General features: G+C 38.0%; 1 protein-coding gene across 2 annotated transcripts; it reads left to right on the forward strand.

Moving 5' to 3' along the window:
• The first annotated feature begins 1,651 nt into the window (after positions 1 to 1,651).
• Positions 1,652 to 25,871, forward strand: SLC6A19 (solute carrier family 6 member 19). 2 transcript variants are annotated; one of them, XM_026099881.2, is made up of 13 exons: positions 1,652 to 1,940; positions 9,674 to 9,814; positions 11,736 to 11,873; positions 12,895 to 13,076; positions 13,810 to 13,920; positions 14,704 to 14,816; positions 16,703 to 16,831; positions 18,301 to 18,457; positions 19,668 to 19,872; positions 20,149 to 20,308; positions 23,693 to 23,855; positions 25,151 to 25,394; positions 25,462 to 25,871. In XM_026099881.2, exons 1-12 carry the CDS (start codon positions 1,739 to 1,741, stop codon positions 25,358 to 25,360), a joined length of 1,911 nt encoding a protein of 636 aa, XP_025955666.1. In that variant the 5' UTR covers positions 1,652 to 1,738; the 3' UTR covers positions 25,361 to 25,394; positions 25,462 to 25,871. The 2 variants fall into 2 exon arrangements, with proteins under 2 accessions (XP_025955666.1, XP_025955665.1); XM_026099880.2 differs by having other exon boundaries at positions 25,483 to 25,871.
• The last annotated feature ends 472 nt before the right edge of the window (positions 25,872 to 26,343 follow it).

Genomic DNA, 26,343 nt, shown 5'->3' on the forward strand with positions numbered 1-26,343 from the left:
TGTACTGCAGTGATAGAAATTGGATGAAATTTAGAAATTGGTAACTTAGAAAAAGATATTCTGCTGCATTTAGGAAATCTTTGTTTGGAACTGCCTAAGGAGAAGAAAGGCTTTGGTCTAGTGGTTAATCAGGAGGCAATTAATTCACAGAACTCATGGGTCGTGAAAAAAGCAAGTGCTATTACTAGGTAGATTAATAGAGGCATTTCAGGTAAAGTTAGGGAAATGTTAACACCTGATTACAAGGCACAGGGAAAATCCATCTGCTTTATTGCGTACAGTTCTAGATGCCTGTGTCAAGGATGAAGACTCTTTTTTTTGTAACTTACCTATTCAAGAGAGAATGGAGAGCCTTTTTTAGGGAAGAAACTAAAATACCTTGCTTTGTTTAGCCTATCAAAACTAAGGCTGAGATGAAATACAGCTGCAAAACTGTTTAAACTTAAGGGTCACATTTGCACTAACCTGTGGCTGTCATAAATACAACTGACTATGAGCTGGCCATGCATGTATTATGGTTAGAAATCAAATTTCTCAGATATAAGAAGTAGAAACAAAGCTAATTTCTTAAAAACAGAAAGCAGGCACAAACTTCTAGACCAGCCTTTCAGTAATAGGGAGCACAAAAATGTCTATTTAGAATCAGCATGATAAGGTTACAAAGGGATGCCATGATGTGTTGTCTTCTTTGGCAGGGGCAAGACTCAGTGGCTTACAAGGTCCCTTTTAGTTCTTTATTTTGATCACCCTGTATCATCCTATCTAATGAACCTCTAGGGCTTAGCTGAAATAAAATTCCTGCTTCTTAAGTATACTGTATTAGATTTTATATACAGTTTTCAGTGGCAAGTACTTACCTTTTGGTAACAGTGAGGTACAAACAGAACTGGATCATACTGAAAGAATGAGGAGCACAGGTAGTACCTGTGTACTTATTAGCAGGTGTTTCTTCTTCATTTTTGACTAACATATCATAAAGTCATTAGGAAGGTGAAGGGATCTTTTGTTTCAAGCCTATGTATAAGGAAGATATCTGCCTTCTTCAGTCCATGTCCTGTAATGGTTAGAGGTATTAGTGTAAATAGATTACATTTATGAATGTAAAGGTCAGATTTTGTAATCACTTTTATTCTCCCTCCCTTTTGGTCACAGCATTTAATAGAATAAGATATCTGACAGAGAAGGAGGAACATGTTTCAGTGATTATGACAAAAAATACAGTTTTGTAAGCATACACCATGGGAAACGGAATGTGATAGGGATTCACACGCAGCTTGCCTTCCTGACAAAAAGTAGTCTGAAACCTCTATGTTAGGTCTGAGGCCAGTGAAATCTCTTTACTCCATATCTGTTAGGGTTATATATACATTTCAAGTGAGCTTAAACAAGGGAGTGGCTAGGGGTGTTTCATAACCTTATAGGGTGACTACAGTTTATAGCCAAATTATCTCCTAAATTACATTAACTGAAATCGATGTCTTGTAGCAGATGAACAGAATGTTCCATAAAACCTTGACAGATAAAGCATTAATAAGTGTCAGAGCTGACTTGGTTAATTGAATGATTTGCTGACACTTCTTTTTACCACAAGTCTGCACTTTCAAGTTTAGTGCCAAAGGTTCACTATATATAGCTGAAGACAGCAATTAGATGGTCCCTTTTTGTGCAAATTTCTAACTAGCTGCCTGTTTCATAAACATCTTGCTAGGGCAGCTTTTCCAGACAGGAAATTTGAAATATGGTGAAGTTACAGTTACCCAATCCTGACCTGGATGACAGAATACCTTCCCATGCAGAACTGGAGGTCCTTGAAAAAGAAGAGGCAGATTCAAGACCAAAATGGGATAACAAGGCTCAGTATATGCTGACCTGTGTAGGGTTTTGTGTGGGCTTAGGAAATGTATGGCGATTTCCATATCTCTGTCAGAGCCATGGAGGAGGTATGTCTTTAATATATCTTGATTAATTTGGCTATAATCTATCTTTAATCTCTCTTTGGGGGTACAAGGAATGCATACTTTGTTTATAACCTGTCAGTTCCTATAAAAATAATGATGTTTATCTCTAGAAGACTGTTTAATGGAGAAGGTTATTTCACAGGTTAGGTACATGCATTGAGATTTATTAGTCATATAAGAATCGGGACACATGGTTGATCTAAGCAGTCTTGCAGTTATCTAAACAGTATATTTTATCAATTTAAACCCGATGTTACTTTACAGATACATCTCTATATATGTATATTTTAATGTATCAATAAACTGCTTGGAAGTATGATTCTGATCATGATCTCAAATGATCTTTTCTTTGTTTTTTTATTGGTTTTGGACTGATCTGTGTGTCAGCTGTAGTGTCAGTGTGCATGTGATTTATGACAGCAGAAGTAACAGCACAAAAATGGTTGCTATTAAGAGTACCTGATTTTTTTTAGCAGTTGTGGTATTAAGTCCTTTAAGATCTATGTGTGAACTATTTACCATAAGATTTGCTATGACTTCTTAGGGTTCAGTTTAGGACTGAAAGGCCATATTAAATGTTTTCTTTCTTTGGTTTACTCTTTGTTTTTAAAGCAAGATTTTGAGCTAAACCATTGCTTAAAAATTATGTGACACCATAAATATTACGCTATGTCTGTTATCATCCTCAAACCAGTATTACTTGTTTAAGTTTGTCTTGTACCTGATACTTCTTTTAGGAAGAACTATCTAACATATTCCAGGGTAAAAGCTGAATACAGACTGGAATTGGATGGATTGACAGAGAAATTCATCTGTGCATGTTCCTCACAGTTGCAATGATAGCGAGTGTTTTCAGGCAGTCCAGGAGTGGGTTGCATGCTGAGTCCTGTTGACAAACCGGGGCTGTTGCATGCAACCCAAGCTTATTTACTGGGACTTTGCCACACCCCAGGCAGTTTTCTGACAATCTGTTCTGTTCACTATCTACTTTTCATCTGCATTTCACTCTAGTATATGTATAAATGGTGTTTGTTCCTTTGGGATGCTTGATCTTGAAAATGGTTTGATCTTAAAAGGGTTTTGGGCTTAAGGATTGGTATTTTGAAGCACTTTGGTGTTAAATATACATAATGAGATTTTTAAAAATTGCTATTCCTAGTTAAAATGGGGAGTAAAGAGGGCTGGCTGGAGAGTTATTGATACAAATTTAGGGGCACTTAACTGCAGATTACTCAGCTCATCTGCAGAAACGGATGCTTTTAATATTAAGATTTTTATAACATGGGCTGGTGCTTAGGGTTGGCAGTGTAAACTGAAGGTCATCTGCAGCACTGAAAACTCTTGTGACAAAAAGTCACAAGTCAGCCAAAAAAATTGTAACTCCCTTTCCATGTGTGACAATTCTGATTTCAAAAAGTGAATAAATATGTCAAAAATTCATGGCACTCACTGGCTTCTCAGGTGGGACTTTCACTCTCCTTCTGTTTATTTTTAAAAAGTGCAGTATTTTGCAATATTGATTTATAGATGCTTTCTACTTTTCCACCTATCCTTCCTTTGCCTCTCACTCTAGCACTATAAAATGCAGCTGAAAAATAAACATCCAACACATGCAAAGAACTTTGTATGGATTATAGTCTTCCGGTTGATGTCAGTGAAGATTTATGAATGTTCTGTGTGTGTATTAGTACTGTATTTTAATTCATCCTTTGACAGAGATGATTTTTCCCTTTCACTATTTTGTGGCTTGTCCTTGGTCAGGAACATTAACAGCAGTTATCAAATCTCCCTGCTCCTTGCTTCCCTGGGACTTTCTCACTCAAATTTGAGGCAGAAGTCATAAGGCAGCATGCAGCAAGAAAGCTGACTCTGGGATCAAAGTTACTGTACAGACATCTGTCCATACGGCCAGACTTGAAAATCAAAGGCTAGAAGAGCTTTCTCTATCAATTCTTCTGCAGAACGTCTGAAATATGCTGTAACTCATATCAATACATAATAGTGAGCAACAATGTCTTTCCCATGGCTGCTTAGAAAGGATTCCTCATCCTCATCACACATGAGGATGGAGATCTACTGCGTAATCCCTCCTCTCTCTGTGCTGTATAGTGCTCCTCAGGCTCTTCCAGGAGGTCTAAGTCTACCTCCTGCCACCGCTGCCACCTTCTCACTACTGCTCCTCACAGTCTGGGTGACCAGTGGCCTCCTCTTCCCCACTTTTCCCCTGCAGTCAGAGAAGAATGGCTCTTTGCTGTCTTTTGGAGGCATGGCTCTGAATTGGCTCTGAATTAGAACACGTTAAACTATCTGTATTGTAAAAACAGATCTTGAAGTTCTCATTTTTGAAGATATTTTGGTGTTGAGAAATTTTTTGCCTAGCAAGATATTCTGGTTTGTATGTCTCCAACTGCCATTCAGCCGTGTTCACAGCATAGGAAATAACCAATAGATGCAGCTCTCTGCATCATCTTTGAATGAACACATACTCATAAAGTCTGGCTTCAGCTGCCTCCGGTTGGAAATCAGCATATCCTAGGCATTTTAGGCAAATTTTGCCCTAATCTTTGTCACTCAACATTTAGAATGTGGATATCACTTTCTACGCCAAAGGGGTGAGGTTAAGAAGATTCATTCATCTCTGCATTTATGTAACCCTTAGATACGCCACAAATGAGTCTCTAGCAGGGTAGAGGAAAACAGCAATGTTATGCACCTTCTTCCATGTTAACTAATGTGAAGCATGCATGCCAGTTACTTCATCAGAACCCTAAAGAGCACCTTGGATATGACTGTGGAAGGCTTCTGGCCATGCATTAAGAGGAGAGATAAATAAATAAAAAATATATTGAGTAAATAGCATCCACAGTCTGCAGAGGATGAAAAAAATTTATATGTGATCACATAATTAAAGGCCATCTCGTAAGGTATGTGCAGAATCAAGGCTGCATAGACAACTGTAATGAAAATATTTTCTGAGTGGTTGGCTTTGCAATCTTAACTTTTTTCTTTTTAATATGTGAGTTACAGTATTTAAAGTTCAGAGCTATTTAGCACCTGTAGGGTCCAGTAGCAAGAGTGTAGATAGTATTTATTTCAGCAAGGACTTCTCCCAGATTAGGTTGTATGCCCACCTAGTACGTCAGTCAGTGTTTGTGCATTTTATAACCCTCAGGAAACATAAATGGAGCATAGTGAAGTAGAGAATTTACCCAGGTGGTAGTTTGAGTTTGATGAAGATTATTTTTTCTCCAAACTGACTATGCTGAAGGTAGTTAAGAACACTGTCTGAGTTGTAGAGACAGCCCTTATTTTCAGATATTTGGACTTAAACCTATAAATATTTGAGGGCTTCATTTTCCTACACACAACATTATGATGGAGTGTTTTAACACTGTGATACCCAAATATACAAAAACAAATTGGTGGCTACATAGTTTATTTACTTTTATTGTCATAGACTACACATTTGTATTTTTAAAAAATGGACTATTTAGCATGGTAGAAAATAGTAGAGTGAAGCATATTTTCTCCTTTTAAAAATAATTCTTGGCTTAAAAGTTGTAAAATATATCATTACCACAGGCAAACTTGATTTCAATATACACACAACATACAGGCAAGTGTTTGCCTCAGTGCTTTCACCAGCATAATGAAATCGAATTTTCCTTTCATTTGATAGCTATCTCTGACATTACACATGGCTTTTGTTTAATCTTTATTGAGCAACATGTCATTTAATCAACTGTCAAACATTTTTGTTTCATCCCTGGTGAGTATTATAAAAAAGAGGATGTAACTTTAATGTTTAAACCATCAATACAAAAAAATGTCTTTAAGTATACAGTTAGCATATGTCTGCCATAAACATTTCTACTGTGTCAGGGAGAACTTTTTCACCTCCATGCATGAGACACTGAATGAAGAGCCAATAATGACCTCAGCAGGCTGAACAGTGGAGTTTCCTCTCTGGAACTGATACTACCACTGCAGCTGAACTCGAAGAAGATGGCAGTATAGAAAACAACTTAGCCTGAAGTTTAGCTGTGTTCCCCTTACGAGAAAATATGTGAAAGCAATAATAATGTTTTCTATTTTACACTAGAAAATCTTAGATTACACGTCTTATTTAAGCAAAAAATGAGTAATAGCACTACAGATGTTCAACTCAAATATTAGGTGTTTTGAAGTATGATACTAAACCAGGATTAGAATCCAATATCTCAGCTGTAATGGTTTCAAACAGGAAAGATTAGTTATAGTTTATATACATTTATACGAGATTTATTATCAGATTACTAGGTTGTTTGTCAAGTTCATAAAAATATGACAGCTCAAAAAGCACTGATTTTTTTTGTATCTCCCGTGTAGCTGCTCTGCAAAGTCCTTGTCCCTTTTTTCTCAGACAGGTTATTTCAGAAAGATTGAGAAAAAACTGAGAGAAATGGAAAGTATGCTAGAGTTGTATTTCTGAGTTGGCTGTTACAATTGAATGCCAATTCAACGAAAAGAGAAAAAAGCGATGTGCATAACTGAGAATTGGCATTTTGTTGCTCTTGAAAATACGCTCATACCAACATTCCTATAGCTAAATATAAGTAATGTTACTTATTTTTCCATTTCTGACACAGCACACTTTACATTTTTTGATCACTGTTGCTACGATGGTATACATGGCTAGTTCTTCAAACTAGAAGTGTTTCGGTTGTATTAGTTTCCATATGGATATAGATTGTGCACTGCAAGTATGTATGTCCATGATAATGAAAGGGGTGGGCAGAGCCTTACTTTCTTCATTTGTGTCAACCCCAGAACCCCCAATTTATTTCCTGGGGATCCCAAGGTAGGAGGGAAGCTGAGTAGGCTGTGAGTATGCAGCTGGATCGCACATCTTTTTCGTATGATAGATGACTCCTTGCAAGGCATCCTTTCCCCTTTTTATGGCTACATGAGGAAGGCCATGGAGTTCCTTCACCTGATTGCTCTATCAGAAGTTTTGTCATGTTTAAAGTCTTCTTTTATGACACTTCTGTAAATGTCTGGAGCACTCAGGAAAGCCATGGAGGCTGACAGAACTCTCATGGTGCCTCCTGTCACCACAGAAGACAGTTCCATTTTTAGAGTCTTGCAGCAATATTTGATACACTGCTGTCCACAGGGAGAGGTAGATTATGTAGAGACATCGCTATTCCCGAACCTCTCCATCCTGGAGACTGAGGCATAATGTCTATGAGACTGCTAGACTGCAGTGAGTAGAGGTGCATTTTGCATTTAGGTAAGATAGATGATAGCATGCCTCAACCATGGAAAAATTGAGTTCAAAACAAAACATCAATCAACATGTTTTCTATTTAAAGTGAAAAGTTGATACTACCTTTGAATGCTTTCTAAAATAAATACTTCTAATGCTTCATAGGAAGTTACCTGATCTTCCTATCTTCTGCTAGTAGAGATAATAGCTACCAGAGAAGATTATTTTCCATGACAGGTATGATGAGAAACAAGTGGCCATAGGTTGAAAGGATTATAAAGTTCATATATTTCCTTAAGCTACAACATCCTTGTCTGGGGGAGAATTTCTAATCAAGTCCTTAAGAAATCTCACTGTTGCCTGATGAGAAAAAAAGCTGATCTCTCTCCATTAGCAGCAAAGATGGTTAACAAATGCACATTAGCAGAACTAATTGCCAGTCCATCCATTCTTAAGGTTCAAGGCACATATTAAAACCACTGGAAGTTGAGTTTCAAAGAGTGACAAGGACTTACCCTGAGTGCACATGAGTAATAATTGGATCAGGTAGCTGTACAGATACATCTTATGGACTTATTACTACCATATTACTACCAGAGAGAAGTGAGACTGCTGTACAACAGAGACCTAGCCAACATTCAAACTAGGAGATGAAAAGAAAAGATGCAAATGGTAGGGGCATATGGATTCTGTGGGATCAGGTTTCAGACTCTAAGGAGATGTCCTGGGCTTCTAGCTCGAAACAGAGAAAATACTCTGGAACTAAAATTGCCTTAGTCATGCCAGTATAATCACATCTACTTTGTCCATATCTCATCTTACCCTCATGAGAACTCCTGGAAGGAGTGCAACAAGAGGGAAAGTGTATGCCAGCCTCATGTGAGATAGAACACGGCACATTTCTGACTCCTTGTGATGCCATATTTTGATAAATAAATTAATCTCTGTGAAAGGCCAGAGACTGACTGTGAGGAAATTGTTCCATTGACCCTCCCACATAGGATGGAAGCCATAAAGATGTAGGGGAACGGATGTCAGCACTCATCTCTGCAGAAATCCTGTTATCTATGAAAGCAAGAATAAAAAGGTTGGGAGAAATGTTGTTTGCACAGAAATAGGGTGGAGTATCAGTAGAGTACAAACTTGCTGAAGCCAAGGTAAATGTAAATGTAAAATGCATGTAAAATCAGATGAAGCGTGGCAATCTTCTCTACAAATAATAATTAATGCTGAGTCCTTCGGTTTTTCACTAATAAAAAGCATGTCCTGAGTCAGAATTTTTCTTCTGACTCTCTTTTGAAACCTCTTCAGTCTGTCAGTTTCCTTTTTTAGAGTGATAGCCAATTTTTAATCCATGTGAGATAAGCTACACTGATTTTGAAAAGTGTTAATTTTTTAGTAAGAAATTTTTGTAGAGCTAAATGAGATGGTTGGTCTACAGAAGTCTGAGGCTATCATGTCAACACAACTACCTTTGGCAACTGGACTCAACAAAAAAATATGTTTTCTGGTGCATCAGAGATTAGTCATTCAGCCAGATAAGTGGCGTGTGCATTTCCAAAGTGCTCAGCATTTTGAATTGTATTTTATGTGTTTGCAGGTTAGTATAGATCTTGATTAGCATTTCTTCAAAATGTCAGTGAGAGACAAATGAGGAACTAGCAGTATTTGAATTCTATTACAGTGGAAAGTAAAACAGCATGGCTAGCTGATTTCGTTATAATATTGACCGCTTAAAACAATGATATTGTTTTATCAGACTTCAATGAAGCACAGAGAAAATGAGGAGTTTGCAATGATGATTCTTTCTAAAACTGTAGTGTATATGATATCATGAAGATACCCCATGGAGCTGACAAGCATGCAGTTCAGTGCTTCCAAACAACATTCAGTTGCCTTGAATTCAAAACTACAGTTTCCATTCTTCAAATTTCCTCTATCATTCTATTTTATTTTGTTGCATACATGGGGAAGAAGTCAGCACATATCCAAAGCTGAACAGCTGGCAGCCACCCCTGCCCATGCTCCTGCCTGATCTTTCTAGGCATCTTGCTTAGTTCACTTAACTACTCCATATAATTTGCCTGATTCACAATTATAAAACCATAATCTTTTTTCTTTTTTTTGGGGGGGGAGGAAGTAATTCCAACAAAGTAGCTATCTGTCCTTCATTTGGAATCCAAAGGTGGCCCCTTCAAAGTTTAACCTTGGGAATGTATAATTTGCGTTTATTTTCCTACTTGGAAAGAGTTAGAATTCTTACCTGGAATCAGAGATGCAATATGGTTTGCCTCTTGGGCACTCTGTGTATGTATAAGATTAGTCAAAAGCATTGTTCAGAAAATAGAACAAAGTCTCCACAAGTATGCTCACCATTAATTGCGATTTGAAAAGCCCACGTAACTGAAGTTTGTACTTTATTGTAATATTTCACTGACAGGAAATATTTTTTTCTTATTCATTTCAGGAGCCTTCATGATCCCTTTCCTGATTTTGCTAGTTCTGGAGGGTATCCCGCTACTTCATCTTGAGTTTGCCATTGGTCAAAGGCTGAGGAAAGGCAGTGTGGGAGTTTGGAGTTCGATCCATCCTACTCTGAAAGGTGTTGGTAAGTCTGAAGAGGATATAAAAATCCAAATCAGAAAGCACGAGTCTCCGAAATGATAACCTTAAGAGCAAAGTTTCAATATTTTATTCTGGTGTACCATAAAAAATTCCAGGATCTATCACTTTTACCTTCTCATTAACTGTCCATTTATAGCTCAGACTTATCATGATACGAAACTATGACAATGTTATGTCTGAATCCCCAGGTACTGTTGGTACCCTTAAAGCACCTTTCTAATTTGAGAGTGCTTTCAGGCTTCAGAGATACTGCCTGTATTATCAACATTGCTGTCTTTACCATTAGGTAAATTATGGGTACACGTTTAAGTGTAACCGTAATTTGTTCTGTACCTGTTCTGTGGATAAATACATGAGTTGCTTCTTTCTCTATGTTGGTCTATCAGACTTCAGTTCCATGTAGTATTACTTTCTTACCTCTGAGAGAGGTGCTAGGTTAAAAGTCATAGAGATAGAATATTTTGCGGAAAATGCTTGTTAGCATCTGTGTAAGACTTAAGGGTTCTCAGTTATTCAATCTGACGACGTAATAAAAGCAGCATCACACACATAGCATTAAAACTCCCACAGATGCCTCACTACCACACATTTGAAAGAGGAGAAATGCAGTCTGCTTGCTGATGGCATCAACTGCGTCTATAAATCACTCAGAAAAGATATCCTTCCATTGCATCTGGATTTTTTCAGACTTCTGAACCTAAGAGCCCTCAGGAGCTAATCATTAGCATCTACTGTCTGCCACAGAAGTCACCAGAGGTTTACTACTTTGGAGCAAGTGGAGAAGGAGAAGTATCAGCCTGCATCCTATAGCTCTTCTCACACCCTGCCTCCTAGCAGCTGCCCCTCCCATATTGCAAAGAATAGCCAAGCACCTCTGCTAACCTCTGCAGTGACCTTATGGAAAGGGGAGACAGGCTTAGTCCCATTTAGGCAAAATCCCAAGTCAGCTGAATGCTACATGCACCCAAACTCCCTATAACCAATGAGCAAGACTGTGAACAGGATGTGTAGTGTCCATAGGGAGTTATTACATCCGTAATTTTGGCTCCTACACCTGCTGTCATCTTCAGTCTCAGAGTAGTTTTAGACTGTATGCCTATGTAGAACTCACTAGTCTAATCTTTAGATAACGAATTCATAGGGATAAAGCCTACCCTGAAAAGAAACTCAGTGATTTTCCATCTGGCTTGCAAGTAGTAAAGAAGCTGAGTGGGCCACTTCTGTATTATGATCACATGAAATAGCTGGGAATTGCAGCTCAGCCCTCTGTTCCAAACCCTAATGCCTAATGACAGAGTCGCTCTCCCAGTTAGGCTGAAAACATTCATGAAAGTGTTGATGAGATATTTTTCCAGTCACATTGGCTTCCAGGGACATCAGCCCAGGCAGCGTGGAACAGGACACAGCCTGAAACAAATAAGGGCAGGGAGGAGAAGAGGGAGAAAGGCAAAACGATGGAAGTAGGATAGTGAGGATGGCCGGGAAAGGCTGGGGACTGATAGCATGGAGCTCGTACCACGATGCACAGTCCTACCCAAAACTGGGACTTTAGCATAGGGTCCCTGCGTAGTGACTGTGCCCCACTGCAGGCACTAAAAGAGAGAGTGTTAATTTTGGCCTTGCAGTTCCTTCCTTTGAAGTGTTAGCTTTCTTTTTTTAATGTTTTGGAGAGGGAGAGGCGTAAAAGCATGTTACTTTGTCTTGACAGTACAAGGATGGCATGTATTTTCAGATCCTTAAAATCAAATTTCCCATGGCTGCTTTAGTATTCATATATCTGGTTGGACTTAGTTGGGCTGATTTTAGTTTTATAATTTCCTCTGTTTTTTTTTTCTTCATGTATTTTAATATGTCTTGAAGTGATTGGAAACTTACATCACATTCTGAATTTCATTTCTATTTAGGCATAGCAGCAATGTTGGTATCCTTCCTTGTGGGTTTATATTATAACACTATTATTGCCTGGGTAATGTGGTATTTCTTCAACTCCTTCCAAGAGCCCCTGCCTTGGAGTAGCTGTCCTCTCAATGCCAACAGAACAGGTATATTTTAAAAAAACATTTCGTTGCAAAGCACATTTTTTATTGCTAGTAGTTAGCCTAATTGCGACTCTTTCTGTAAAACAGCAGTAAAGCATGCCAGGACCGTTGTGCTATTGTACTACTTGAGTTTTATAAAAATGTGCATTATAAAAAGCGTGATCAATACTTAATCTTTGAGACAAATTTGGACATTTTAATTAAACTTCAGAATTGAAGCCATAAGAACAATTCTGGCAGATGTGTTTCTTCACCTATAGAATATTCTCAAAGTGCAAGTTTCAGTGTACACATTAACACTTGCCAGATTTAGACAATATGTTTCTTCATAACTAGCATGTCACACTGAGTGAGGCATTGTTGAAAAGCACTTCCATGTTTCCTGTGATAGTTATCAGTGTTAGTTTTAAAGAGTCATGTTTTCTCAAGTACATAGTGTGAAATGGCAAAATAAATTCATCAACAATTTTATTTAGGTCAGTTTAAAATGGTACTGAGAGTTTCAGAGCTATCTGGGACTTGACAGGGTATCTCAATATTGTGCTTTGAGCACTCCAGTCAATCTGAGTGGAAAATAATGGAAAATATTTATATAAAATATGAAAGGAAATGTAAATTTTTTGTCTGTATCAATGAAAGATGCTTCTACTTAAAAAAAAAATCCATTTAATTTCATCCATGCTCAGAAATCCTCTCCACCCTTCCCTTTGCACAAGATGCTTCTATCTTCACATTTTTGTAGGAAAAAGAAAAATGAAACAGATGGAAAAGAGTTTTGGGTGAGCTTCAAAGATGGTTGAATTGATAGAAATACAAATAAAATCTACAGGGAAATCCCTGTTAAACAAATCTCTTTAAAAACTTGCATTTTTCCATGAAACCAGCCTCTAGGAATCTGAAATTTTTCCAACAGCAAATTCATTGGGGTTACATAGCATAATTTGGAACACTAGTGTTAATTATTTAACATGTTTTTTTCCAGTAAATAAAAGATATACAGCATGACAATAATTTTGTGTTACAGATTATATAGAAGAGTGTGCCAAGAGCTCTCCTGTAGATTATTTCTGGTACCGAGAAACGTTAAATACCTCCACATGTATTGATGATTCAGGCACTGTACAGTGGTGGCTTTTGCTATGTTTAACATGTGCATGGGGTGTATTGTATGTGTGCACAATCAGAGGCATTGAAACAACAGGAAAGGTAATTTGTTTTATACAAGAGAGAAAGAATATTTATTATGCTGTTGTGATTCCTTATTATATAGATGTAATCATACTATAGAAACCACCTGTTTCTTCAGTGAAAGCATGGCCAGCTGAATGCACAGGAATTTGATTTGCTCTGATTTGATTTATGTGCAGATTTGTGTGAGCAATTCAGATTCCTCATCCTTATAGACCTTAGTAGAACCTTGTTTAGGTATTACCACCTTACCACTAACGGTAGTCTTTAATGAAAGATCAAGGTGCTCAGCCTTTTTGCTATGGCCGTTCTCTTCAGAACATACATGCACAGATTTGTTTGGATTTGTGCTAATCCTTAATATTATCTCTCTGACCATGTAACCCATGTTCTGCAGTCCAGAGATGCCAGTTAGATCCAGTACTTGCATCAGCAGCATCATTGTGATCTTAGGATGTACATTATTTCTTATGTTCCTAGTGACAGTGATTGAATGATGAGTTGAATTTCAACGGTGACAATTTGTCTTAAATAGAGCACTAACTGTAAAACTGTATTTTATCAAAATGTACTGCACATACTGTTTCTTTTGAACTTAGTTTTCTGTAATATGTTAATTGTGACTTATTTGAAACTTGCCGTTATTGTTTATCTGTTAATTCGTTGTTTCCTCCCTTCATTTCCTTCTGTGCTATTTTTCTTGAATCATTCCATTTTATTTAAGTGTTTTATTTACCTGTTCCTTGTGCAGGCCGTGTACATAACATCAACTCTTCCTTACCTCGTACTTACCATTTTTCTAATCCGTGGCTTGACACTGAAAGGATCTGTCAATGGAATTGTGTATCTCTTCACCCCTAATGTAAGTCACTAGGTACTTTATCCCTTAATGAAACTACTATATAGTTCTTTCTTCAATTGACAGTTTAGTGGAAATGAATCCCCTCCATCAATACTTTTCTAACTATACTTCAGATCTTTAAAACCTTGATTCTGATGGGTGAGTCCTTTTTTGCATCATATGCAAAAAACACACGTATACACACACACACACACACTCTTTCTCTATCTCTACCATCAAAATTTGTTACAAAAAATGGACCCTTGCAGAGCAATGCTATGGAGTTGTTATAAAGGAGCTTGCATTCTTCTTCTAGAATGTCCCATATTCTGGTAAAGGGCTAGCCTAACTTTCAAGCGCAAATGGTATGGTTGGGAATGCCCCCCATTTAATCAGTATAGCTACATGGAACCTACTAAAATGGTTTAATTATAGAACAATTTCTTAGCAAAATTAAAAGGGGTTTCCTTTTCCATGAGAAGACCTATGTATGCTTCCTATTAACGTTAAATAATAAACACGTTTTCTAGAAACAGGTGTTGTAAGTGTCAGCTATGGAAAGTCATGTTTTAATTAATTTTCAAAATATTAGTTTTCTACACTGCATAATATTGTCATACTGATACATTTTCTTTTTGAAAGAAATTAAGTTAGACAACAGTAGTGACCTATTTGTTAACAGTCTTAAAAAGTGGTGAGTTCTGCAAGGTTAATGATCTTGTTTTAATTACTATTTTAAATTCCGCATATTCAATCTAAATAATGATATTATATATGCTTAAAGCCATATGTCTGATGCCTCAGGTTGCTGAGCTGGCTAATCCAGTGACGTGGCTGGATGCGGGTGCTCAGGTGTTTTATTCTTTCTCCCTGGCCTTTGGAGGTCTCATCTCTTTCTCCAGTTACAACTCTGTACAGTAAGTAGCCAGGCAAGAGCCAAGTTTTTATATGAGTATGTTTCAGTTTCAGCTCTGGTCCAACAACAGTTTACTGACGTTTCAGTCACTGATGTAGTTCTCTGCCACAACTCTTATTTTCAGGTGTTTTTCAAAAGTTCATCTGGAACTTTTGGTGCCTGCAAGTCTCAGTGCCTGATGACATGCAATGCTTTAGGTCTAAGTCAATGGTCCTGCAACCGTGAGGAGCAGAGATAAGAATTTTCAGCATCTTTCCAATAGACACACGAGAAGGAGCAGTGTATTCCTGCCTTTCCAGCACACTAGGACTGTGAAGGACCACTCTCCTTCAGTTCCCAGGAGTTAATGATTTAATGAGGGAGCTGACAGAACCTCATGAAATTCCCAAGAAGGAGATATAAGAAAAAACATGCAAATTCCGTAATGTTACACTGTGGTTGGACCACTTGCAGTCCTAAAAAAATTTGCTTGAGTTATGCCAATACTGAGACCATCAGCTGCAAATGATCTGTTGGCAGTCAGTATCAGCTACAAGGTGTAAGTGACTCTGCTTTCAGATGGTTTGGGAATGTAACCATCTCATTAAATACTGTGAGGTTTCAAGGCCATCAGAGATCCACCCATTCATAACAAAGAGAAACTTGAGCCTTTTACTTTCTGTGAAAGGAAGTAGTTTTTTTATAAAGACTGCCTGTGAGAATCTTATGTTATAGTGAAAAAACTGACAACAGAGTTCACTGAAGGATTTCAATTTAATGCGCTCCCCCTAGGATGGACCTTTCTGCAACATCATAAATCAGAAAAGGTCACAGTGTCAGAGGTCTTTGCTGGATATGCTTTCCTTTCCTCTCCTCTTAAAGCAGACCGGAAAATTAGATATGACAACATCAAATTCATCTAAGTAGTCCAGTTGTGCCCAAGAGAAATATGCTATCTAGAGCTTCACAGCCTTCTCATAAAGCCATGTACTAGTTTAATATTGATTCCTAATCTTCTCTGTCAGATGAAGGTCTCTTTCTGGATCTGCAAATTTTCCATCTTAGCACAGATACTTTGGCAAAAAGTCTCTACAGCAGAAAAGTCTCCCCTAAACAGTCTATATTTCACAATAGAATAGATTACCTATTCAGTCAGCAAAGATTCCCATAGTATTTTCCAAACTTCAGGATATTTTGAAATATTTTTCATCTAACAATCAAACAAAACTATTTCAAAGCACTTTTGGCTACTACAGCTTCATATGCAAGTATAGCTTTGAAACATTTTTTGAGATTGCCTTCCAGTCGATGCGGTTTCAATCACATTTCTCCCAAACTAATGCAATCTTCTATATGCTCACTCTCCTTTCCCACCAGGAAGACAGCCTTCTTCCTGCTCAATAATATTACAAAGACAAGGGAAGTTCTTACAGGAAAAAAAGACCAAAACTTGAGGCTATATTGCCTCCTCCAGCAATATAGCTCTGTCATGCAGCCAATCCTGATCCAAAAGTAGCAAGATGAGCATGGAATTAATTAACTTCAACAGACAGAGAGGGAAATGTTTACTAGTCAATAGAAACTGATGGTAACGGTATAGCAATTATCACACTCATCTAGAGTATGGAAACATTGTTTTTGCCCTTCCTGTTTTACCTGCCATGAACCAGACTAAAAAAGAACAGTGGAAATTGTTTCTTATGAATAGGATCATTTAAGGAAAAGAAAAGAGGATAGCTATTAAATTTCTTAAGGCACGAGTATTCATTCACTATCAGCTCTACTTGTGCACTCATAGAGAACATAGAAATGTACCTATGTATCTGTGGACTCTTCTTTTGTTGATCTTGATGGCCAATTTTTAACATTTATTCTGAAAAAGTTCACTTTCTTCTCTTTGAATTGCAGCAATAACTGTGAGAAAGATGCTCTGATTATCTCAGTGATCAATGGTTTCACATCCATTTATGCAGCCACCGTCATATACTCCATCATTGGATTCAGAGCCACAGAAAGATATGATGACTGTTTCGACAAGTAAGCCATTGAAAAAACAGAATATAGAGATGTTTTTTTGGCCAGGCTAGTTCTGTTAGTTTGATGATAATGGCTCAGTCATTCACAAACAATTACAGGTCCTGATCCATAGGGTGTCACACCATCCATTACTTTAAAAAATCTGAATCACATTCAAGATGAATGGCTTTTGATCATGTGCATTTCTGAGGTGTAACTATATTGTTCTAGATACACACGGGATGGACTGATTTGGTAGTATCAACCCCATAGAGGATGATTATTGTTTGAACCACCTTATTTTCTACATAGATGATGCATAAATACCCATATTTTACATTATTTCCTGATGCTTCCAAATAGTAACAAGGGGGAAGGCAAATATTCAATTTCTGAGTGCTTTTTTTGAAACTGCTCTTTTAAATACATCTGCAGTTAATGTAATGATGCCTATTTACATAAAGGTAGATTCAGTTCTTGATACATTAACTTAATAGAACATGCTATAATATTTATAGAGGTACCATGTTCTGTAGAAATGTGTGTACTTACTTTGACAGGGCAAAAATTTCAATTCTGTGGGAAATTGGATTTTATGTCACATATTTAAAAAAAAAAAAAAGATAGTAGGCTGCTACTGCTGCTGCTACACCTGCTAGGGCTGATGTGAAACCTTCAGAGGCCTCTTGCCATTCTTGGCCAGACTATGTAGTCCTCCTTTGGAGTTCTCTCACAATAGAGTGATGCCCATTTTAACAAAGCTCTCTGTGAAAAAGAAGCAATGCTTGACAAAACCAGGCAGTTCTGAAAATCCTGCAGAGTGTTGGCCACATCTGGATTACAGCGTAGATGCTAATGCCCTCATTGATGCTCTACCAGCCACTGGAACATGCTCTAGAAATGTTGCAACAAATTGCAGAATTCACAAAAATCACTGCCTGCTGAGCTGAGCTATAGCTTGAATGCGGCACACCCTGCTCCCTGTGTCAGCCCTGTGTTAAGGCTGCCTCCTGCAGAGCTTCAGTGTTTAGGTGTCTACCTTAATAGAGCAATTCAGACTCTCATCTAACCTGGGCTGCCAGACCCTGCAGATGCCTGTCTAGTTCTTCCATATTCAGCTGTAGACACATCACTGCAGACACTGTGCACATTCCCAGAAGTGTCCCTATCCAAGCTGCGAAGTGCCTAACTTTGCAGTGCAAAGATGGGCACCCAACTTCTGCCTTGGTCCCTGCAGCATCTCATCCATTAGCTGTAGTCTGTACACGGCTTTACACTCAGCTTGGAAGACAAAAAAGCGAGCTGTACATGCACAAAACTACTGCACTTCCTCACTTCCAAGTCTGAGCTGAAGCAGCAGAAACATTGTTTCCTTTGTATCTTCTTTATAAAAGACATTGTGCTTTTAATGACTTGATTGATGAGGAAAATGAATACTGTGGTTGCTTATAAATAAATAATTTCAAATTATTTGTATTTCATTTTTGCAGAAATATTCTTACGCTGATGAATGCGTTTGACTTGCCTGAAGGCAATGTAACCCAAGAGAACTTTGAACAAATGCAGAAGCTGTATAACATGACTGATCCGATAAGTTTTGCAAGTCTTAATTTTGAAACCTGTAGTCTTGAAAGTTTCTTGAATGATGTAAGTTTAACACATATCCATACAATTATTATGGCAGGAACCCGTAGCAATATTTACATTTTAAGTTGCTTAGTATTCTCCCATAAGAAGGGGTTTTGTGATATTTCCATTGATTCTTTGCTGTTTGTTTGGAATGCCCTTGGATCAAAGGATTACTTTTGTTTTTCCCCTGGGAAACCATTTAGCTTTTGAAGAGGAAAACAGTTAAATTTCTCTGAAAAGTATTGGTAACCTGTCAGAATATTAACTAAGCACTCATGTGTTCTAGGCTGGCCTCATGTAGCTGGCAAAACAGCAGCAGGTATTCCTCTGGAAACAGCTGGTTGCAGCTGTGGTGGGAGAGAAAGACACAAAAATTAGGGAAGAAACTCCCAGAGTGAGGAAGCAATTGGAGCAAGCCCTTTCCCAGTCAGTATCTGGGTGTCACCAAAAGAATGAACCTTGACAATAAAGAATTTGTGATAAAAATGTGTAATCTTTTTAATTTTTTTTTGATTAAAAGGATGGGAAATTACATATGAAAAGATGTGTTTATAAAGTTTAGAGAATGTGCAACTTTAGCTCAAGCACTTTAGGTAGATGCACAGGGACAGAGTCTGTTCTGTGTAACCACACAAAATGTTTTACACACAACAACTGTTATTTTTAGTGCATCTGTTGGGGCAACAGATACACAAACTGGGAGACTTACCACTGTGTTGGCACTCATCAATCAGAAATCTTGAAACTTTGATTTTACATGCTAAATAGTATTTTTGCATAATTTCTATTGAATACAATGTGCATGTATATGCAACTGCTTTACTGAAATCATAACTCTAACAGTCTTTTTTATGTGTGATGCTTAAGTGCTTCCCCAGCAGTAGTAAAACCTTTTTTGCGTTTATATTGTTCTCTGGCAAATAGCTTATCATTAGGACCATTTTCCACCAGAGTATTAGTTTATGGATGGCAGAACTATAACATTAGGACAAAAAGGTAATCAAGTATAAAATGGTTCCATATAGCTTTTTTTTCCCCTGTTCCATTAAATTGAATTTATATTATATTTACAGTGAATATATTGCTGTACTAGGAGGTCTTTGTGGAAACAAAGAGCATAATTACTGTTGCAGAGTGTAGTGTACAGCAATGGTAATGTACGTATATGTAAATATGAATGCTGCATGTTAGTGAGCCTAATTTTTGGAATTTCTTAAATCTTCTATAGGGAGTTGAAGGAACTGGCTTAGCCTTTATTGTCTTCACTGAAGCTATCACCAAAATGCCTGTCTCACCTTTGTGGTCCATCCTCTTCTTCATCATGCTCTTCTGCTTGGGTTTGTCATCTATGTTTGGAAATATGGAAGGTGTGCTTGTACCTTTACAAGATCTTAATCTTATACCCCCAAAATGGCCTAAGGAACTTGTTACAGGTAGGTGCTGCATTTGAAACAAGTGATTCTCCCCACCAAAGAATAGCTTATATGCTAAAAATGCGCTATTAATCACAAAGAACTATGGGTGAATTTGTCCTGAAATTGATGAACAGTTTTGGCTAAAGGAAAATGAAGGTAAAATACTGAAAAGATTCATTGAGAGGAACTTTCTTACTAGTTTTGTTCTTTCTGTGCCTGAAATGACATATTTATCTATCTTTGCTGTGCATCTGTTACTTTTTTTTTTTTTTTTTTTTTTTTTTTTTTGTACAGGTCTGATTTGCTTGGGGTCTTACTTGTTAGCTTTTATTTTTGTGCTGGAGTCTGGTAATTACTGGCTGGCTCTATTTGACAGTTTTGCTGGCTCTATTCCCTTGCTGATAATTGCATTTTGTGAGATGTTTTCCGTCGTCTACATTTATGGAATAGACAGGTATGAAATACAAGTTAAGCATCACTATAAACTAATGCATAAATTGATTAGTCCTATAGCTGGAATCTTGTTACATCTCCATGCACATCATTTCTGTCATATGAATCACTGGATTTATGCAATTTATGTAATTTTGTGTTGCTTACATGATTCAGTCTTCTAAAATAGTTCTTAACAAATAGAAAAGATACTTTGTTAAGAGTTTGGTGGGGAGGTTATTTGGTACATGAAAGCTGTCCACCTTTCTGCTAATACATTATAATAGATAATGCTCCATAACAATCAGCTAAAATAAACACCTCTCCAAGGGATTGCGAGAGAACATTAAACATTAGCAAGTGCCCTAAAATAGAATAATCTGAATGTAGATATTTTATTTTTAAAGTATGTATCACAACATACACATTTGCAATGGTTAGATAAATGCTACTATAGCTCATTTACATTTTAAACATGGTGGAATTTACAATAAAACCTCTTCAGAATAGTTGCATGAAGTATTTAATTAGCAGAAGCAAAGTACAAGCACATTGGCACTGAGCTGAAAGTTTAAAACAGAGGTATATTCCACAAATATTTAAAATGAGTGCTAAATGATATTGTCCCAAACAGAGAACAGCCCCATGCAGATTGCAGACATTGTTTTACAGCAGGATGCAAATCCAAGGCTACTGAGAGATGTTCTGTCTTACTTGATAGATTCAGGACTTTATCAATTCTAGCAGTGAGTTATTATCCTATTAACTTCCTAGAGACATGTAATAAATCAATTCGCTCCATCTTTCCGTTCATAATTAATCTTTAAGAGATATGAGGGAACTTTAGGAACTTTAATCACCCTCAAGTTTTCCTTGATTCTGTGTTAGCCCTCCAGCTGTGCTGCTGCTGGCGATAGGGTGAATGCCCCTGTGGCAGGTATTGTCATACTTAGAGTTTTATATTACGTGAGGCGGTATGAATCAACTTAGGTAAATTAGATTAGCACAACATAGGAAGAGCCCTAGTGAAAGAAGGCTTGTTTTCTGGTGTTGAGAACAGAGGAGCCCACGGTGATTGCTTTTGCTGCCTTTTAAAATGTCAGAACACTTTACAAAGTCAAACTAAAACTATTCCAGAATACAAATACAAGTTGAGGCTGTAGAGGGGTAGGGACTGATTCAGAAAAGAACTTCAAGACCTAACGTTAATGTTCCTGGCCAGTACTTGTACAGGTCCCTGTAGCTGGCACCTAGGTTTCTGGCAGAGAGCTTGGAGACAGCAGGGCCCTTGGGAAGTCAGTGCAAGACAGGAGCCATCACAAGCCAGCAGGCTCCATGAAAAGCTGCTGAACAACAGCCAGGAGGGAAGAGTGAGGACTGGAGATATTTTCCACCTTCTCTCAGTACAGGGCTTCTTCACAGATGCCTAAAGGTGGTGATACCTGCCCCAGATGAGATTCTGTGACCTTTTTCTCAAAAGCTGAGAAAAGGTCACCGATAAAAAGATGTCTCTTCCTGCTTGAAAAAAATCTGCATTTTATCCACTGGACATGCTCTGCAGTAGAGACTGGGACATGGGACTCCTCTTTCCTCCTGCCTCAGCTCCCAGGCCGCAGGGACCTGCTCACTCTCCCAGGCTCTCTCCCACCTCCGAAGTCTTGAGACTTTCTTAGGATGTGGCCCAGCCTCAGCAGGAGCTGTGGAGGATGCTCCGTCTGCCTCTCCCACTACTGATAGATAGAGCAGAGCACACTCCAAGGAGGGACAGATGGAATTTACTCAGGGAAAGGAAGGAGATGAATCTGAATGTCCTCTGGCACTGTGTTGTGTGGCCAGGGTTCCCACCACCACAACCTCACTGCCCCCCTTGACTGTTGGGTGAATTTTACGTGGAAATGCAGTGGCTGTATGCCTTCTTAGAGCATGCATCTGGCTGGCAATTTAGAAAGCTCTAACCTAAAACATCTAATTCTAGATTCCTAATTTGATCCAAATTGAAGTTCATTTAGTTAGTTAGGTGTGTCAAGATTGATGTGTTTTTATGTGTGCCCGCAGGAGAACCTAGGGAACTGTAAGCTAGAAAAGGAGAGAGCGACATCCATAGGTAAAGCAGGCAAGGATTTTCAGGTGCTTAGCTTTGGATTTAGACTAATCCTGTTAAAATCCAATTTTATGCATCCAAATCAATCTTGGATTCAGTCTAGAATGGTCACAATTTTGCTGCTTCAAAATTTGGAACCTAAACTGTGACACATTTGGGTGGATTTTCAGAAAAAGCCCCACCCCCAGCTCCTGTTAAACAGAAATTCAGAATGTGAAAACTCAGGCCACATTTACCTCTGACTGACTCCAACATTTTATGTGTATTTTCTGTTCAGATCATCTCCCAACACCTGAAAGAAATTGCAGAAAGAAACATAGTAAACTAAACATCACATAGTAAACGATTTCACTTCATGCATAGCCTGTTTTTGAAATTATGTGCTTTTTTATCTTTAGTGTGGCTTTAAAATGATACCTAGATCTCAGGAATTAGGGACAAAAAACAAATTTATACGGTAGTTGAGACTCAGCTGAATTCTGCATGTTATTTATAGCTGCGGAACCAACTGAATAGTCCCCTCAGACTTAGTCGCCATGCTGGAAAGCCAGAAGAGAGGGTGCACAAAAGAAAGCCCAGACTAGTTCTTATTGAAGTAGTGTGTGCACATAATGCTGTATCATATCTAGAGGACATACAGTGAATCTGAAAGGAGTAGATCCATGTTAGGTCAGCACTGATGCAGGCAATATTACTTTCAATGCAGGGACAGATTTTCCACTGTGTGCTCTAAACATAGCCAGAATAATACATTCTTAAGTGTCCTTAATGAGCACGCATGAGTTAAGTATTTCTTCGGTACTCAACCTGAGAAAACTGGTAGAAATCTAAATTAAGTAAACATTAGGCTCAATCTAATTTTTAAAATTACTCCAATTTTACTCCTTTTAATAATGTTTCATTCCTTTTAACTGATGCAGTTCTGAGATGCTTACAGAAAAAAAAAAATCCTGAAGCAATACTACAGCATGTTATAGACAAACCCCTTGTGCATCGACTGCTTGTCGCCAAAATTATTTTATGCTTTGCATAATTCTTGACAGAAAGCACTTTTCTAAAACTTTTTGTGACATTCTTTTGGGAACTATGAATTGGAAATTGATAAGATAGTCATAGTGATATCTGTTTTAATTCAAAGTAATTAGGTCTAACTCATGATGTTATTATCAATCCTCAGTTCACAATGACATTAACAAAGTTGTGAGAAGTACAGTTAGGTTTAGTTTGGACTTTCCTACTTACAAGCAGATGCTCTTTGATCATGTCCAGCTTTTATTGTCCTGAACTTCCTGCTTTTATTTCTAGGTTTAACAAAGATATTGAGTTCATGATTGGACACAAGCCCAATATTTTCTGGCAGATTACCTGGAGAGTTATCAGTCCTCTCATTATGCTAGTTATCTTCTTTTTTTATTTTGTGGTGAAAGTCAACCAAGAACTGCTCTACAGCATTTGGGATCCTAATTATGTAAGTATATAAAGCCAGAGTGCTTATTTAGAATTATTTTATGTATTCTTTAATGTAATAGTCTAAATTACATTAATCTTCCCTCTGCAACAGTTTTCAGATGAAAAACTTATTACAATACCTAAAATTGTAATAAAAAAATACCACTTAGAAAAACAACTCCTAAATTCAACTGTAATGCCCAGAATTGAGAATCTTCTTTTTCTGAAGAGGAGAAAACTGAAACATCAGAATTATTCCAGTTGTTGGGCAGGATTGAAAGAGGACCGATTATACAGATGTCAGTCCATGGTAGCGATTATAGGAGAGCTCAAAATGTCACAACTTTTCTGCACTGATAAAGGAGCAAATGGGCCAAACCATTTTGATATTGCACTTATTTCTGTATGCATTTAGACTCACAGAACTGCAGTAGTGCTGGTTGCTCATCAAACTGACAAAAGAAGTTAATATTACCCAAAATTTCTTGTTTCCTCTTCCAAATGTATTTGTACATATATGTATATATTTGTATGCATATGTATGTATTTATAATGACAGCAATAAGCTAACTTGCTTTCTCCCCCTTCCGGAATAATAAGCTATATGTGGTACAGAGAAGGGCCTATTAGAAAAAATGTGGGTCCCATTATTTTCCCCATGACCCCAACTCTTCTCTGCCAGTCCAGCTCTGCTTTTTCATCCTCTGACCTGCTGACATCCTTAAAGCAAAAAGCAGCCACACAGCACGCTTAATCTGTAACCACTGGTTTTTATTTTCATAAGACAGTTACAGACAGAGAGGGAGATGCAAAGGGAGAGGAAAGAAGATGGGCAAATGGGACCAGTTTCTTCTCCTTTTCTCCTCCTTCAGCACCCTCACCTTCTTTTTCCTGTTGGTCTTAGTACCCTGTTTCAGCATTCCCGCATCCCTCAGTTTCAGCCCTCCTGCCCAAAGGCCATTCTGCCACCAAGCACTGATGTGCTGTGCCCTGTCCCTCCTACACTCCTTTAGCCTAGGAAGTGCACCAGGAACAGTCCGACCAGTCTCTGTTTTCCATTTCTGCTTCTTTCACACCATCTTTCCTCTCTCCGTTGCTTTTAAGAACAAATAAATCCAAAAGAGCTGAGACTGCACACCCTTGAGAAGCAATGACTTTAGCTAGAAACTGCTGTAGATTTGGCAAGTCATTGCGCAGTTGTGGCTAGCTGCTGCTATGATTCTGTTTTTTACTCTGTTGAAGTACTGAATGTGTGAATGTTACCAAGTGTTTGCTCATCACGACTTCCTACAACTTGGCTGTTTATTCTTGCAGGAAGACTTCCCCAAATCAGAGAAGGTTGGATATCCCAGTTGGGTGTATGTTATTATTGTAATCTTGGCTGGAGTGCCTAGTCTGGTCATCCCTGTCTTTGCCATCTACAAAGCCATTAGAAATTGCTGTCAGAAAAAAAGTGATCGTGTGGGCCTTGTGATTGCCACGTCTGAGACTTCTGTAAATGGGAACTTAAAGAATTCAGCATAAAGCCATTTAAAAAATGTGGAAGAATGCCGTGTTGGTGAGGAAAGGAAAAAGATTTTCTTTTTTTTATAAAGAATCAAGAGTTAATTTTATTGTCATAAAAGGATAATGATTTTTTTTTCCAGGTAAACATTTGTGGAAAATGCATGTTTAACACTTGCTGCGCTGTGAAGAGATAATAGCTTGGATCCTGGAAGCAAAACAGCCACATTCACAAGTGGATGGAGCGCTACGCCAAATCATTTATCCTACTTCTGGTTTTGAAGCCAGCCTGTTCAAAACTGGCTGAGAGTTCTCTATTGGGGGATGCACTGCACTTGACATACATATGAGACTCTTCCATGTCCAATCATTCTGGTTGGGTGACTAATACGAAGGGTAGTTTTATACTGCCTTCCCTTGCACATTAAATTGTTTTTAACTTTACATGCCACTTTGATGCACAAAACTACAAATACTGTCTCATACAGAAGTTTAAAATATTTAATAAAAACATTTCTAAGTATGAAAATAACACTTGGATTCATTTATAATTCTGGATATTTGATTAATTGCCTTTAACTTCCAAATTGCCAGCGGATAGCCCTGCTCTTGCTGATGACATAGGAGTTAGTGGGACAGAAGCAGTTCAGCAATGGTAGTGAGAGCAGTGATGGTGAGTACCCTGGCAGCAGTGATAGTGTTTAAGTGCTGCCAGCCACTTTGTGTGTGCCGACTTGCGTGTGCCCTGTGAGATATCCTGATAAGGCACCAGGAAGCTGAGTTGTACCTAGGACCTGCATGTTTGCAGAGCTCCAAGCAGATAAACTGCCATTACTGGGGAGATTTGTGTGGCCTAAATGTGAAGCTGACTTCTGGTTGGATGACCTGCAACCTGAGCATCCTTATACATTTAGCTACAGAGCAAGACTTTTATTTCCCTGTAAGTATTTTGCAAAAAAAGTCCATCTTCAGTTAGATATTACTCCCGTTTCAAGAAGGGGAAT

Source organism: Dromaius novaehollandiae, chromosome 2 (assembly GCF_036370855.1).
Source record: "Dromaius novaehollandiae isolate bDroNov1 chromosome 2, bDroNov1.hap1, whole genome shotgun sequence".
NCBI classification, from domain to species: Eukaryota; Metazoa; Chordata; class Aves; order Casuariiformes; family Dromaiidae; genus Dromaius; species Dromaius novaehollandiae.